General features: G+C 32.9%; 1 protein-coding gene and 1 non-coding gene across 2 annotated transcripts; one reads left to right on the forward strand and one right to left on the reverse strand.

The window, feature by feature from the left end:
* The first annotated feature begins 415 nt into the window (after positions 1-415).
* LOC131593742 (small nucleolar RNA R71) lies at positions 416-522 on the forward strand. The gene has a single exon (XR_009281124.1). It is a non-coding gene; the product is annotated as a small nucleolar RNA R71 (small nucleolar RNA).
* A 13,554-nt stretch (positions 523-14,076) lies between these two features.
* On the reverse strand, positions 14,077-14,751 carry LOC131655139 (cortical cell-delineating protein-like). Its single transcript, XM_058925044.1, has one exon. The coding sequence runs from the start codon at positions 14,725-14,727 to the stop codon at positions 14,344-14,346; it is 384 nt and encodes a 127-aa protein (XP_058781027.1). The 5' UTR covers positions 14,728-14,751; the 3' UTR covers positions 14,077-14,343.
* Between the last annotated feature and the right edge of the window lie 1,861 nt (positions 14,752-16,612).

Consider the following 16,612-nt stretch of genomic DNA (forward strand, 5'->3'; position numbering starts at 1 on the left):
AGAATAAGGGTTTCCTTGAGCGTAGTTTACTTGATCAGATGGAATACCAGTCAGAAGTTCACATTCGGCAACGACATGTCCAGTTAATCCACAAATCTCACAGTTAGGTGCTACAACAGCCGCGGTGGCTGAAGGAGTGATGGTTAAGTTCTCGATCTTTTGAGTTAAAGCGTCTACTTTAGCGTTAACGCGGTCTATACCACTTACTTCGTATATTCCTCCCTTGGTTTGGGTTTTCTCTAGAGCAGCTCGTTCTCCTCCCCATTGATAGTGGTTTTGCGCCATGTTTTCTATGAGGTTGTATGCTTCATCATGGGGTTTGTCCATTAGAGCTCCGCCAGCAGCGGCATCTATACTCATTTTAGTGTTATAAAGTAGACCACCATAGAAAGTATAGATGATCAGCCATGGTTCGAGTCCATGATGAGGGCATAGTCTAAGCATGTCCTTGTATCGCTCCCAAGCTTCGAAGAGTGATTCGTTATCTTTTTGGGTAAATCCGTTGATTTGACCTCTTAGCATAGCAGTTTTGCTAGGCGGAAAATATCTAGCTAAGAATACTCTCTTTAGTTCGTCCCATGTAGTTATGGAATTAGAAGGCAGGGACTGAAGCCACGCCCTAGCTCTATCTCTCGAGGAGGAGGGAAAAAGGCGTAATCGAATAGCTTCGGAGCTAACGTTGTTAGCTTTGACAATGTCGGCATATTGCACGAACACGGATAAATGGAGATTAAGATCGTCCGCAGGGCTTCCAGAGAATTGGTTCTGTTGGACAGCTTGTACCAATGAATTTTTCAGTTCGAAATTGTTTGCCTCAATCGCAGGTGGTGCGATACTTGAGTGCGGTTCAGCTCGTGAAGGAGAGGCATAGTCTCTAAGAGGACGAGGGGCAGCCATCTCTAACTTCGGGGTAATTTGATTGATTTGATCAGTAAAGATCAATTCCTGAGAAATCGGAATTGGTGCTACTTCGGGAAGATGATAAGCTCGACGTCTTACGTTAACAAAACATTCGATCTCGTTGATTCGTTGTATCAAGTCTCCTTCTTGTGAACGAGTACTTGGCATACAATCGTTCAAACAGAAAGGAAAGAATTTGCCCTAGTCTCTACGGTGTAATAGTGTTACGATATCGACTTAAATAGTCCCCGGCAACGGCGCCAAAAACTTGATCGTGACTTTACGTGTCTATAAATCTGATAACTGCAAGTGCACAGTCATGTCGTGTAGTTTTAAAAGATATCGAATCCACAGGGACTATGAATCGATCTACCGTTATCTAAGGTTACTATGTAAAGCTAAGGCTACTAATATTTTGATTGTTTCTAAAGGGAAGGTAATTGTGAATTCTAAGAAATATAATAATAAACAGATATCAGTATGTATTTCGTTTAACTTAGGCGATCCGAAGGTCCATTGGCTATTGTATTCATTCGATTAAAGATCTTTATTAATTCTGTTGATTAAAAGTCCTCCTCTCAAACTCTCGCTCTGTTGATTTAGGCTACTATCCTAACTCGTAATGTACGCTCTCGCCATCCCATTAGATTTAGAAAAGCTTTTTGAAAATAACATAGTTAATAAAATGCTTGCTTTATGAAGTCATTATCTACTTAAATCCCCTAGTCTCAAACTCTCGCTCTGACTCGGTTCATGCTAGTATTCCCTAACGTACGCTTTCGCCATCCCGCGTCGGGTTTAAAAACACTTTTTGAAAGTAAATAATTTCTAATTAGTTTTAATACGCTTTCGCCATCCTTAAAACTAATGTCCTATGTCTACTATCCAGTTAAGAATCTCAAACTTTTGCTCTATTGATTTTAACCTTAGTCGGCCTTAAAACCTCAAACTCTCGCTCTATTGATTTTAAGACTTTATTAATTAAATTAGACATAAAACTAAAAACAAGTGATGTTTAATAAAACATAATTAAGCCAATTTATTTCGGATCCCACAGTTAACTTACTTTACATACCGATATCTTAATTAATTAGCCAGACATATTGATACGGTTAAACATGCATAAATTTGTTCGGTTTATAATGAAAGGCATATTAAAAGACATACAATATATCATGCAATTAAATAATATAAAGGCAATAAATAAATAACCTGAATAAAATAAATCGGAAATAAATCTGGATCTTGGAGTACTCGAACTTCCGCCACAGATCGGCTGGATCGTTCTTCAGAAATTATTAGGCGCAAAATTTAAAGGCAAGGAAAATAAAACTAAATCTAACGTAAGGTTAGATCTATAAAAGGTTCACAACAATTTCTGGTGTAGAAATTGTTATGAGAAAAAGAAAGCAAATGAATAAAATGCGGAGAGAAATAAAATGCTCGAGAAATGAATTCGGCAGCACTTCGTTAGCAAAATTTTGGACCTGGAGAACTGAAGTATCAGCCTCCTTTTATAGGTGAGGTTCTGCAGTTTGGTTCCGTGAATGTAGCAGCTTCTGACTGGGGCTTGGGAGATGCACGTCTCCACTTTTTCAGGAAGACTCAGTAACGGACTTGAGACGTGCGTCTCAAGTGGAGAGTTTTTAGGGAAGGTGGGAGACGGGCGTCTCCTATTGGTGACGTGGCAGAGAGACGTTGGAGACGAGCGTCTCCACGTGCTGAAGTGGTCTTTTCCAGCTCCTTCGTGGGCTGGGCTTGATCTTTAGGCCTTTAGGTCTTCTTTGCACCCCTCTATTCACTTCAACACCTCTCTTTCATTTTTTTAAGAATAAATAATAATGATTTTTGCTCCATTTCTTCTTCTTTTCACTAATAGTTTCAATATGAACGCAAAACCTGAAACATCGCAAATACCCGCATAATATCATAATAAAACAATATAATTAAAAGAAAATGCTAATAATACTTATGGATTTTAAGCTAAATATGCGATATAAAATCGTGTTATCAGAACAATCCTTCCTACTCTGGGGGCTACCAAGCGAGGATGAAATCAATATACGATAGTATCAGTTCAAAGCTAAACAATCCCAGTTTACACTTCTCACTTAATCACTACCATTCCTATGACTTCTACCTAAGACTCACCTAGGTATGAGGCCCTCCTCAAATCCCTTCCTGTCACAATCCCAGTGACAAAATAAAAACCAAAAAGAAAATAATAACCAGAAGATAATCTTCCAGAATAAACTACTCCTCGATGTTTCAAAGCTTACGAGGATGCAAATACTCTCCTTGCTTAAAAGCTTCGGAGATCAAAACCACATTCAACACCTAAAGGTTTGTGAGTGTACACAGATGAAACACACAGAAAATAGGGATTCTCAAACCTTAAACAAATGTAAAAAACCCCGCTCAAATAGGATTCACAAACCTTTTTATAGAGCGGTAGCAATCAAAACTGCTCACATGGGCTTGGGCCAATTCCTAACAGAAGACTAAGGTTCTAACTTAATCTATAACTCTTTACACAATTAGGCCGTGAAGGTTCCTACCCAAACGGAAAAATCAAAGATAAATATCCTGATATTAAGTCATCACACAAAACTCTAGAAACTGTCATTCTGTTGAAAATAATGTCAAGACATCTGTCTTGACATCTTCACAGAACATCCAACCAGAGGATTTGTTTTACCAAAATTGTTGCCAACAAAGAGCCAACACAATTCATTTTCATCATCAACAATCACACTCTCTAATTTTTCAATAGAGTATCTGATTATACATCGCCACACAACTCTCTGAATTTTCAATTATGTCTCTCCTAACCATGGGTGATAATCACAGAGGAATAGTCGAGAACATTGCGACCTTTGTAAGTTTTTATTCATACACACGTTCACTTTCAACATCATCAAACACACTTTATTTATTCATTTATATATATATATATATATATATATATATATATATATATACATATGTCTTTTTTAGGATGTATTGAGATTTCGCTATCGTTCACATGCTTATATCGCTCCTGACCCGTAGATTTTGTCATATCTAGAACATGCGTGTTTTGGATATGTGGGCCCCTCCAGATCTCACCTTAGACTCGACTTGGTCCTACATGAAGAATATGACCCAAGATATGCAATATACATGCAAACATCACAACATCAAATCACCCAACAAACATATGAATACCAAACACCACAAGAAACATTTCTTTTTACCCTTTTGATTCAATTGACTAGTACTACCGACACCACAACCAACTCATACCCCCACCAACACGACCAAACTTTGAGGACATGGACCCTGATTGCATTGACCTTCTAGGACCCTCGACCCAAACACAACAAAAAACCTCATAGGGGTAGAGGACAACGAGGGTCCTCGATCCAAACACATCAGAAACCTCATAGGGGTAAGGGACAACGAGGACCCTCGACCCAAACACAACGGGAACCTCATATGGGTAGGGGACAACGACTTAGGATAACACGAGGGTATATAACCGATGGCCGTTTGCAACCATCGGACAATTAAATTATATATAATTTTTATTCTCTGAATATAATGGTTATATTAAATTAATAATAGTAGTTTTTTATTTTTGTTAACTAATTTTGTACTATTATTTAAATAAATTAAAAAAAAATAACACTTAGGCGTCATATGAGATGGCTCCTCCAAATCCATGTGCCATTTCATATGGCACCTACCTTTAAATTTTTAAATCATGCGTCATATGAGATGACACCACCTCTTACAAAAATAAAACGAAACCCGATTATTCGGATAAATTATAGAAAAACATAGTTATTGAGAAAATTTAATTAAAAAATTTGATTATAGTTAAAAAAAATTCACGAAAATGTGTCCACAAATCCTATCTAAATTTCACAACCTCAAATACTTAGCGGCAAGGGCAGCTCTAAGCCCGAGCGAGTCCGAGCAAGCGTCCGGGCTCAACCCCTATTTTCTTTATACTCTCCCCAATTTAATAGCCGATTTTTAGAAAAAATTAGTGGCCAAATTAATAAAAATAGAGTGTGAAAATTAAAATAAATAAATAATCAATAGTATAAAGTTTTTGCCCAGACTATCTAAAATTTCTGACTCCACCACTACTTGGCGGGTTAATTTTCATGAAAGTAAGTGTTAGGGAAAAGTATTAACAATCTCGATATGAACTGTACAATGAGCTATTGATTGACTGTCCCAATAAATATGGAACTCATGCAATGCAATGATTTTTAACCTGGTATAAATTTATTCTCCCATCCATTTCATTGAATTTTCAAAGAAAAATTCATTTGAAAAATTCCATTCTGAAAACGTAGAGATTTTAGATATATACGGAATGGGGAGTCATGATGTTGTTTGATGATTGAAGGAAAAATATATAAATTAAAGAGATAAGAAAATCATGTAGTTTTAATCATTTTGGAAGAAAAAGAAACAAAAGTAATGATTAAATTATGATATAGTTTTATGATCTTAGGGAGGGATTTAAATGTATTAAATTGACAATCCATATTTATAAATTTTTGAATTAGTATAATAAAAAATAATTATGAACACCTTGTATTTTGCATTTTGTGGGATTGAAGAGAATTCGTCAAAAATAATGAGTATGAGAATATTACTTACTCTTATTACCGTCTAGAATTTATAGAAAACAGATTTAGTGAAACAACTTTTAAATAATTAAATGGGTGACTATATATACATAAATTTCTCATTGTGTTTTATTACGGTCTTTTAGGTAAAAAAGACGGTTGACTGATAAGATAACTGATATCTTATAGTTTATAGCTGATATAGTTGATGGCTGATGACTGATAGCTTATAACTTACGGCTGATGGTTAAGACTGATAACTAATAAGCTAATTGAAGTGTTTGATAAAATTAGCAGTTCAAATAACTTATAAATGTAAAATGACATAAAAGATATTTAATATATAATTATTTAATTTAAAAATAAAATAAATAATAAAGGATAAAAATAAATTTATGCTAAGATAATAAAGATACAAAAGGAAGAAAAAATGATAAGCTATAAGCTATAAACTAAAATACTATTTAAAATAGCGTCTGAAAAATAAGCTATAAGTTAGTGATGAAAAGATTGATATCAAACAGGCCTAAATTATCATATGAGTTAATTATATATAAGATATAAGCTCCAAATTATACCTTACTAAACATAGCCTTAAAAGTAGTGGCAAAAGATGCATGGTATCCATGGTGTGTACGAAGTCACGCATGATGTAGTCATACGTAGTGCATCTAGAGCTGTCAAAATGGACCGAAGCCCATGGGCCAGCCCATTTGGCCCGAAAAATTTTAGGGCCTGGCCTCATTTTTCGAGCCCATTTACATCTGGACCTTTTTTAGCCCGATCCTAAAAAGCCCTAAAAAATATGGGTCGGCCCGCATGGGCCATGGGTAGCCCACCGGCCCGAAAAAATTAAATATTTTTAATATAATTAAAATTTATCCTTTCCTAATTATAATTATTATAAAAATTTATAACATTTTCTTGTTATAATTATCATAAAATTATAATTGTCATGAATATTTATAACTTAAAATTTGTTGGAACAAGTTATTTAATTATTTGTGCTACATTATATAATTTGTGATGTATTTTGGATAGTTTAAATTAAGTTAATGTGTTGTTTTACATTTTAATTATTAATTTATATGGATTATTTAGAAATTATAATTTTGGATATAAAATTTAATATATATATATATATATATATATATATATATATATATATATATATATATATATATATATATAATATGTATATTTAATATGTATATTTAATATGTATTCTTGCATGCAATTATATGGTTACTTACAAAAATAAGGAAAAAATTTTAATTTTTTATAGAAATGGGTCCGTTTAGGGCCGAAGCGCATTTAGGGCCGAGTAGCCCGCAACCCAGACAGGGTCGGGTCTGGGTAGTAAAATTAGAGCTCATTTAAAAATGGGTTTTTTGAGCCCGGCCATAAAAAGCCCGAAGTCCATATGGGCCGGGTAGCCCATATTGACAGCTCTAAGTGCATCATGTAGCTAGACATGCATGAGATAATAAGCATCATGTAGCTGAACATGCATACCATAGTTAGCTTTGAATAGCTATATATAATTGTTATGTTTTAGTTTGAATAGCTATATTACCTGTTATGTTTTCCTTTAATCACTAATTGTTTTGTTATATGAAAATGAGTACTTATTTAAGAATGGTGGTGCAGGAAAAAATGGCTGGTAGAAATGATCGTGTAATTGTTGATACTTTGGAAGCCATGGTGGTATCAAAGCAAATAACATTAGAAGGATGCTGTAGCTTTGCATCATTAGATATTCATCAATGCTATTCTTACACCCCAAGTATTTACACTATATTTTACACCGTATGTACGGATGATACTATTAACTGTCTGTGCATGAACAATGCAATATTATATTAATATTTTTTTAACGTTTTTTTTTAAATATTATTTTTAAAAAAAATATTTTTTTTATGTTTTTTAAAAAAATATTTGACAATACCTGCAGATTTACTTCCGGATTTACCTGCATTTGACATTACCTGCGGATTTACCTAAATTCGTAGGTAAATTCGCAAGTAAATCCGCAGGTATTGTCAAATTCGTAGGTAAATCAGCAAGTAAATCCGCAGTGTCAAATATTTTTTTAAAAAACATAATTTTTTTTTAAAAAAAAATAATATTTAAAAAAATAAAAAAGAAGTTAAAAAAATATTAATATAATATTGCACTGTTCATGTACGGGCGGTGAACAGTGCCGTCCGTACATGAACAGTGTCGTCCGTACAATACAGTGTAGGTGTACACTTTTGTGTACAAATAGCATTTTTCTTAGATATTATTGGTTATTTGCACACACCCTTTTCCTTTCTACCTTGAACACGTGGCATGTATTCCACTCACACTTTTCTTTCCTTTTGTTCTTTAGCTCTTATCCATTAGTTTGTTACGATAGCTCATGATAGGTGTGACTATATTGTTATATATAGCAGCATCTATACCTCTATCAGAATCATCAATGAATGGAGAATATAATCTAAATATGCTTTGATATTTAGTTATTTAATATGGTATCATTCGCTTTTCTGATCTAGGTCTTCTCCTTCATTGTTCATCATGCCACCACACGCAGCCCCTCCTCTTCCTCTTGATCCTATTTTGGATCCGACCAGTCCTTTCTATGTTCGTTCCAGTGATGGACCCTCTTCCGTTTCCATCACCCTTGTTTTGACTAGGTCGAATTACCACTCGTGGGCTAGATCTATGCGTCGTACTCTTGGTGCCAAACTGAATTTTGAGTTCCTTGATTGTACCATTCCGATGCCGGCTGATTCGTTTGACCCTCTGCATCGTGCTTGGAACCGATGCAATATGCTTATTCATTCCTGGATAATGAATTCAGTGGATCCTTCCATAGCTCAATCCATCGTATTCACGGAGAACGCAACTGATGTTTGGCTTGATTTGAAGGAGCGTTTCTCACAAGGGGATCTGGTTCGCATATCTGAACTCCAACAAGAAATTTACTCTCTAAACAAGATTCTCGCACGGTAACAGAATTCTTCTCTGAACTTAAAATTCTATGAGAAGAACTTGAAATTTACATGCCCATTCCTACTTGTATTTGTCGCATAAAATGTTCTTGTGAGGCTATGCGCACAGCTCGCCGGAACCATCAGTTGCTTCATTCCATGCGTTTCCTTACAGGCCTTAATGACAATTTTGGAGTGGTGAAATCTCAGATCCTTCTTCTTGATCTCTTGCCATCTGTCATACCCCAAAATTTGCCCACACTTTTCAAAAATTCGAAGCTATTTCAAAAAATTGGGTTTTATAAAAATCTTGGGTTCATTTACATTGACATCCTGAATTTTATAAATATTCGATTTAAAATCTATTTTAAAATATAATAGTTTACTTTTAATTGTTATATTTTAATAAATAGAAAAATGTTTGCCTATGCTTCATACACTTTCAATTGGTTTTTTATTTCAAATAAATAACATAGCACAATTGGTAAGAATGAAGGTTTGCAAACAAAATAACATAGCACAATTGGTAAGAATGAAGGTTTGCAAACAAAAGGTTTTCAAACTTGTTTTACAGTATGATGATTATCTGACGGTTTATTTTTATACTTACAATTTTTATATAGGCCAATTTCCATTCACCAATTTTTCCGACAATCATTCACAATTCACACCAGAACAATTTTCACTTTAATATTCCAATATATTACAACAATTTTCACTTTAATATTCCAATATATTACAACAATTTTCACTTTAACATTCCAATGAGTATATTGCTCAAACGATTTTTATCTTTTTCCATAGATTGCATAGAATAACATTTTCCTGTAAATAGTTTCCATATCGTCATTTTTTCTTTTTACTATGAGATGATCATATTTGATGTTTTCTTTTTGAAATCTAACAATTTTACAATTCCTACAAACTAACACTATTTTCAGACACGAGCTTTTCTATGTATATTACCGTAAACAACTTTCACTTTTTTCACTAAATTTACTTTCAAATTCATCACTAAAAGTGATAAACAACCATACAAATTTGTTCACAAACAATACAAGCAATTTCAACCATGTTTGACACTAACATAACCTGTAGAAACGCAAACTACTCATTCAAAAAACTAGAACAGATCAAAAGAAAACAAGAGTTGGGATTTTAGAAGCAGAGAAATAGAAACAAGGAAGGGACCGAATCAATGATGGGGGAGGCGGAGCCCTCTTTAGATATTAGGGTTTTTTTGTTGTCTTGAATTCTAATTTGGGCTTAAGGCCCACTCTGATTGCTTCTTTAATAACCCCTAGCAGATTTGTTTTGATTTTAAAACTGGGCTTTCACCCTTATGCAGGCCCAGCGTTTTTATTTATTTAATTCGCACCCTCGTTTCATTTGTTTTGTGTTGATTTCTTTATTTTAATTGTTTAAAATTTAGTAATAAAAAGTACAAAAATAGTTTGTTATGTTAGATTAGTTAGTTTATTTTCTCACCTCAAATACTAAGATATGTCATTTAATTTTAATTTATTTTTACGTTTTAATATGTTTATCCTTATATCTTCTCTAGTTAAACCTCGATTAATACTTTTAGTATTTCTGTCATTTATTCATCATTATATATCCGTACTAACATTCTTTTGTTGATTGCGAGGTGCCACACTTGAGACTCTAGATATTTACCCACTGCATATCTTTGTCTATTTATTTTCTCACTTACTTTTAAATATTATGTAACTACTCATGGGTTGTAATAGCTTTAAATTAGGGTTTACTTTCCGCACCTCATATTATGTATCTCTCCCAAAGCCATGTAATAGTTTAGGGCCTTTATTTTTCCGCTTTTACCTTCCGCACCATTATAAATGCTATAATTGTTAGATGAATGTTTAATAGGATTGTATGGCAAGACTAATAATTGAACATAGCTCACTAACCTCAAGATAAATAATTGAATACAACACACTTGCACTCACTCACCTCTAGGGTACCCTCTCTTTGCTGCCTTTCGATATAATGATCGTGTCCCTCGAATAATAGAGGTACCCATTAGCAAAAGTCCCGACAATTAAAAATCATCACCAAGATCATAAGTCCCTCGATGATCCTCGATGTTGCCTACGAATATATGATCTAGTCCCTCGAATGGTTGCCTACGAAACGATGATTGTCCCTTCAAATTTGCTAAAGGTACCTCTACTTGTTGCCTTCAACGACCTCTGATGACCCTTCGATTGTCCTGCACATCTAATCAATAGGACTACCTACCCCGAATGGTAAGGATAGCCCTATCTCTCTTAGGAGAGTAAAAAGCATAGAAAAAGACCAAACTTAGGGTAGTGTTCATAATTTGCTTGCTCAAATTAAGAAAAAGCTTTTCGCACCTCTATTTTCAAAGACTAAGGCTACGCTTTTAAGCTAAAGTCCTTAAACCTTTTTTTTAAAACAAACAAATAAACATGAGCTAAGCAAATTAAGAGCCCGTAGATAACTACGGATGAAAAGGATGCTAACACCTTCCCTTTTCATAATCTACCCCCCGAGCCCGTTTTTCTTAAAAGGTCTTTTTCTGTTCTTTTTGCCCTTCCAAGATATTGGATAAAATAAAAGTCGGTGGCGACTCTTGCTATCTGCACATTTCAAAAAGTCAGTTCTCCCACCGAGTTACACCATCTATCAACAAGATTTTCTCCATGATTCTCCAACATGAACGTCAGCTTATCCCTATTTTTTCTGATGATTCCAAGGCTCTCATCAATTCTTCTGAGACTAAGAAGGATAATCAGAAAACTGGAAAACCCTATATCAAGTCTAAACCTCACATTTGTACCTACTGCAATAGGTCTGGCCACACTATAGAAACCTTTTACAAGAAACATGGCTTGCCTCCTTATTTGCAGCGATCTACAACCTCTCATGGCACGGTAGGTGACGAAAGTGCGTTTGCAGTTTCTGAGTTATCACAGGACAACAAAGGTACCTCTCATTCTTTGAATCATGAGCAATATTAGAAAATGATCTATCTAATTCAAGGTTCTAGTCTCAATCGAAAATTTGGAAATGTCGCTTCTAATAAGGTTCGCTCAATCTCTTCATCTGGTCTTGCACCAGTTGAACAAACAGGTACTTCCTATGTCCACACTATATCCTGTTTTAATTCTTCATGTCATAGTGCAACTCTTAGCTCTTGGATCATCGATTCAGGGGCCAGTCACCATATATGTTCATCACTGCACTGGTTTCACTCATACAATGAAATTACTCCAATGATCATAAAGCTGCCTAATGGCCAGCATACTGTCACAACATTCATGGACACTATCACATTTTCACCTGGTTTCACCATTTTAAATGTTCTATACGTGCCCGATTTTAATGTCAACCTGATTTCTGTTTCTGAATTGTGTCATAATTTGAATTGTTTGGTGTCTTTTACTGGTTTGAAGTGTCTTATTCAGGAACAAGAATCCCTGAGGATGATTGGTTCAGATGAGAGACTTGATAGATTATACTACCTTATCATGACAAACAAGGAGATCACCTCAAGCATAAACACCTTTCATATACCTCATAGTGCTTTGTGGCATTTTAGACTATGTCACCTTTCCCATTCTAGATTGTTAACTCTAAAAGAACAATTTCCCTTTATTATTAGTGATCAAAAGGCAATATATGATATCTGTCATTTTGCTAAGCATAGAAAGTCTCCTTTTCCTCATAGTACAAACAAAGCTTTAAAGCCATATGATTTAATTCATTTTGACATTTGGGGCCCTATTTCAACTACATCTGTTTGCAACCATAATTATTTTCTAAATGTTGTGGATGATAACACTAGATACACATGGATAATTTTTATGAAACATAAAAGTAAAACAAGGTAACATGTTATAAATTTCATCAAACAAATTGAAATCCAACATAACCATTATGTTAAGATTGTGAGAACTGATAACGGACCAGAATTCCTTATGCTTACCTTTTACACCTCTAAAGGAATCATCCACCATACTAGTTGTGTAGAAACTCCCCAACAAAATGGGAGAGTTGAACGGAAACACCAACATATCCTTAATGTGGGAAGGGCTCTCCTCTTTCAATCCAAAATACCGAAACAATTTTGGTGCTATGCCGTGTCTCATGCTGTTTTCATAATTAATAGAGTTCCTAGTCCACTCCTCCAAAATAGGTCTCCATATTTCTTGCTACACAACCAACTCCCTGACATTCACTCTTTAAAGGTTTTTGGCTCTTTGGTATATGCCTCAACCTTACATTTTGGTAGGACCAAGTTAGATCATCGAGCCAGAAAATGTGTGTTTTTAAAACTCTCCCTCAAGTAAGATTTTTTTCAACACTCTCCCACAAGTATTAGATTATCCACAATGCTCCATCTAAAGCTATCCACATACACTTGTACCCAACGCGAGGAAGCATTTTCACTTTGGAGTCTTTCCTTTTGAGCAACACACCTTTATGAGAGACACACCACACACACCCAAAACCTTAAGGTGATAGGTGTGTGGGTTCTTCCACCTATAAATGTTCAAGTCTCCACATTCCTAAACAAAGTGAGACTTCCACACACTACTCACACCATGTAATTCATTTTCAACAAAGTCTTATAAATTTATAAAATACTTGAAAAGTTTAAATGTTTTATTAATTTTTTTAAAATTATATCTAAATTTAAATTTTTTGGTTATAGTAAGCTTGAAGTTCGGTCTCCCTCTTTATTCTTATTATTTTTTTCTCTCTTTTAAGTAATATTGTTTTGTTGGCTAAAATATTTTGCTTCTTTTGACTAAGATTTTAACTTCCTAGAGTTTAAAAATAAAAATTATAAGTATTAAAAGATTTTCATTTAGGAATATATAAATATGAGTTGTGCTTCATTTCTATGCAGTATTAAAATAGTTTCTTTAGGTATTTTTTCTAATTTTTCTTGGATACGTTTCTAGGTTCGAGCTATTGAGAGAACCCCTTCTACGAGTGCCTTCAATCAATTTCTTTTAAATATTGTGTTTTTGTTAAAGAACTAGTGCAAAAGTCCTCTATATTGCTTTCTCTGGTTTGGAGATATTTTTGTTTCAATTTATCAAACCATACATTATAAATATGAGTAGGGGTTGAAAAACACTCACGAGAAAGAATATTATTCATTGATGTATTAACTAACAATTTTTGCAGTAATTCTAAGATTCTAATAGTACTGTGTTTTTTATACATTATTAACCATTTGCAGGGGTTTTTAACTTCCAAAAACCAAATCATTTCAATTTAAATAGAATATGAGTTTTTAATATATATGCTGACTTAGTTTTTGACCAACTTTCTTGCTGTCATGCCACCTCTACATAAATTAATATTTTTTCCACAAAATTTAACAGAAAAGACCGATTAAACTAACTGAAGTGTTTTTATGGGACTAACATATAATATTTTTTAGATAAAAGACTAAAGTAAAATATTAAATTAAGTTAAATAACTTCATGACTTATTATGCCAACATATTTCAAACAAACATAATAAATATTACACAACAGATCACTAAAACTACAAGATACTAATTTAAGCAAACAAGCTTGCCCAATTATTATTTTAAATGTTAACAACACACTCAATCTTCCAATTTTGCAAAGCTTTTCATTTTATTGATTGACTTTCCCATGATTTTTTTACTTCATATTTGTCACATTTCTAAACTGGATGTAGCTATTGAATTTCAACCAATGACAATGCAAAATGTTAGAGAATATGTTGTTAACAATATCACATCACACACAACTATTATAATGAACATACATTCTTATTCAACAACCACGCATTACCTATTTAAATCCTTAGGCACATTTATATTCAGGAGGAACATTTTTTTGACAAGCACTAAGAATTATGTTGAGGCTGATAGGTATATTCAAGTTGATTCCAAGCACATTCGCCTTAAGTGCGATACAAAGACAAGTTGCTGCTTCCAAATCAACCAAACCATCTATTAAAGCACAACATTTACCACCAAAAGGTGGATTTCCATAATTAATCAACCCTAAAAGACCAACACAGTCCCTTAACTTTAAGCTATCTATGGGGCATTGACCTTGTTGTGAAGGTGAGGAAGCAATAGGAGTTGAGGTTGGTGATGGTGGAGAAGCTTGGGCATCCATGAATGTTGAGTAAGAAAGAAGAGAAAGCACTAAAATTATAGAAGAGAATTCGTTAAAAGTCATGACTTATAGTTTTCAAGTTAAATGTAGCAACAATGTGTGTGTTGATTGAGGTTGGATGTGTGAACCTTATTTATAAGCAAGAAAAAAGTGTGGGGTGGACGTTAGAAAGCTAATTTGAATGAATAAAGACGAACGGATTTATTTTCTACCTCATTATTCTTATTTTTGAATACTTTTTTATTGATTAAAAAAATTATTTTATAGAGATATTTTTAAAATATATTCTAAAAATAATATATATATATATATATATATATATATATATATATATATATATATATATATATATATATATAATTTTTTATATATTTTTATATCAATTGTATAAATAAGTGCGAGATGAATAATAAATTACTCGCACTTACATCTAATCCTCTCTATTTTACATTAATAATATTTATATTAATATCTACCATATGAATATTTACTATACATGATATTATTTTTGTAAGTGTCAAATAAGTAAGATGATATTATTATTTGTATGTGTTATATTAAATACGTGTAACCATCCACTATTTTGAAAATATTTTGCAAACACAATTTTTATAAGTGATATGTATAAATTTATAAATTTCTTTATTTTTTTATTACTTACTCTCTATTTTCTTGGAAAAAAATATAATTTATCATGTTTATACATTCTCAGATACCTTATTAGTTTTTTACTTCAAATATTACTTATTTTATTAGTTTTAATTTAAAATTGTAAATACTTTTTGCTAAAAAAATTATTGCAGTAGTAAAACATTAAATAGAGAAAACCAATAAAAAAAAGAAAAATAAAAGAATAATTTTTTTTATCAAAATGAATAAACTCATAAGAGAAATGAAACATGAAAAATAAAAGATACAATAACATTTTCATTTATTCATTTTTAAAACTATCTTTTGATTCCTTAAATTTAATTTTTCAAAGATACACCACCCATCGTATTTTTGAGTTAAATTTACTAACATGTCAATGTTTAGATTGACAAACTTAAAATTCATATCATATCTTTGAGACAAAATTGACGAATAGTCCACTTATATTTGTCGAACAAAACACTTTCGCTTAATTAAAATGAACCTCCAAATAAGGCAAAAGAGCAAATCTCAGAAGAAAAAACATTAAAATTAAAGGGTAAAAATATTGATTTTTAAAATGGGGACCTAAATATTATTTCATAAAAAATATGGTGAAAAGTGCATTTAAATCTTTCGCACCTCATTTGGGACATGGCAATGCAATTTTGCTGGATTCATCTCGATTTCTTTGGATATCGTCCGAGTAGAACTATGGGTCATTCATAAAGGTCTCTCTCTATCCAAAGATACGAACATTATCGACTTAGCTTGCTACACAAAGTCATCCCTTAGTATCAGTCTCATTGAAACTCCATTGAATAAGTATCATAAACATGCAGTGTTGATTCAAAATATCAATTATATCTTGCTTAAAGATATTATGTTTTGAGTTATCCTCAACCCCTCTGATGGAAATCAATGTTTGATTATAAGAAAATTCGTGGTGAATATGCTAACATTGTTCTTCTGATTCAGAACTCCTGTCATCACAAATTGAGTAGCATCCTTGAAATTAACGTTACGTGAACTTTATTTTTAACACTATAGTTTGTTTCTCGTTTTTAATTATTTTAACTTTGTTACAAAAAGACATTTATTTTTCTCTTCCAAATTTTCAAAAGTTAAAATCAAAGGCTCTAAAACCTTTTAATTATATGAAAAAAATATCCTAGAGACAACATGCTGCATAAAAATAAATGAAATTGTGATCGTTCAATTTTAAGAGCATGTTATATAATCCCTTAATTTATTTTATGAGGAGTCTTGGACCCTAACTATATTTCTCTGTCAATTTTGTTCACGTGACAATGTCTAA

This window comes from Vicia villosa, linkage group LG3 (genome assembly GCF_029867415.1).
Source record: "Vicia villosa cultivar HV-30 ecotype Madison, WI linkage group LG3, Vvil1.0, whole genome shotgun sequence".
NCBI classification, from domain to species: Eukaryota; Viridiplantae; Streptophyta; class Magnoliopsida; order Fabales; family Fabaceae; genus Vicia; species Vicia villosa.

Excerpts from the sequence above, each read along its gene's own strand:
- LOC131655139 (XM_058925044.1), bottom strand. The coding sequence starts at position 14,727 with ATGACTTTTAACGAATTCTCTTCTATAATTTTAGTGCTTTCTCTTCTT.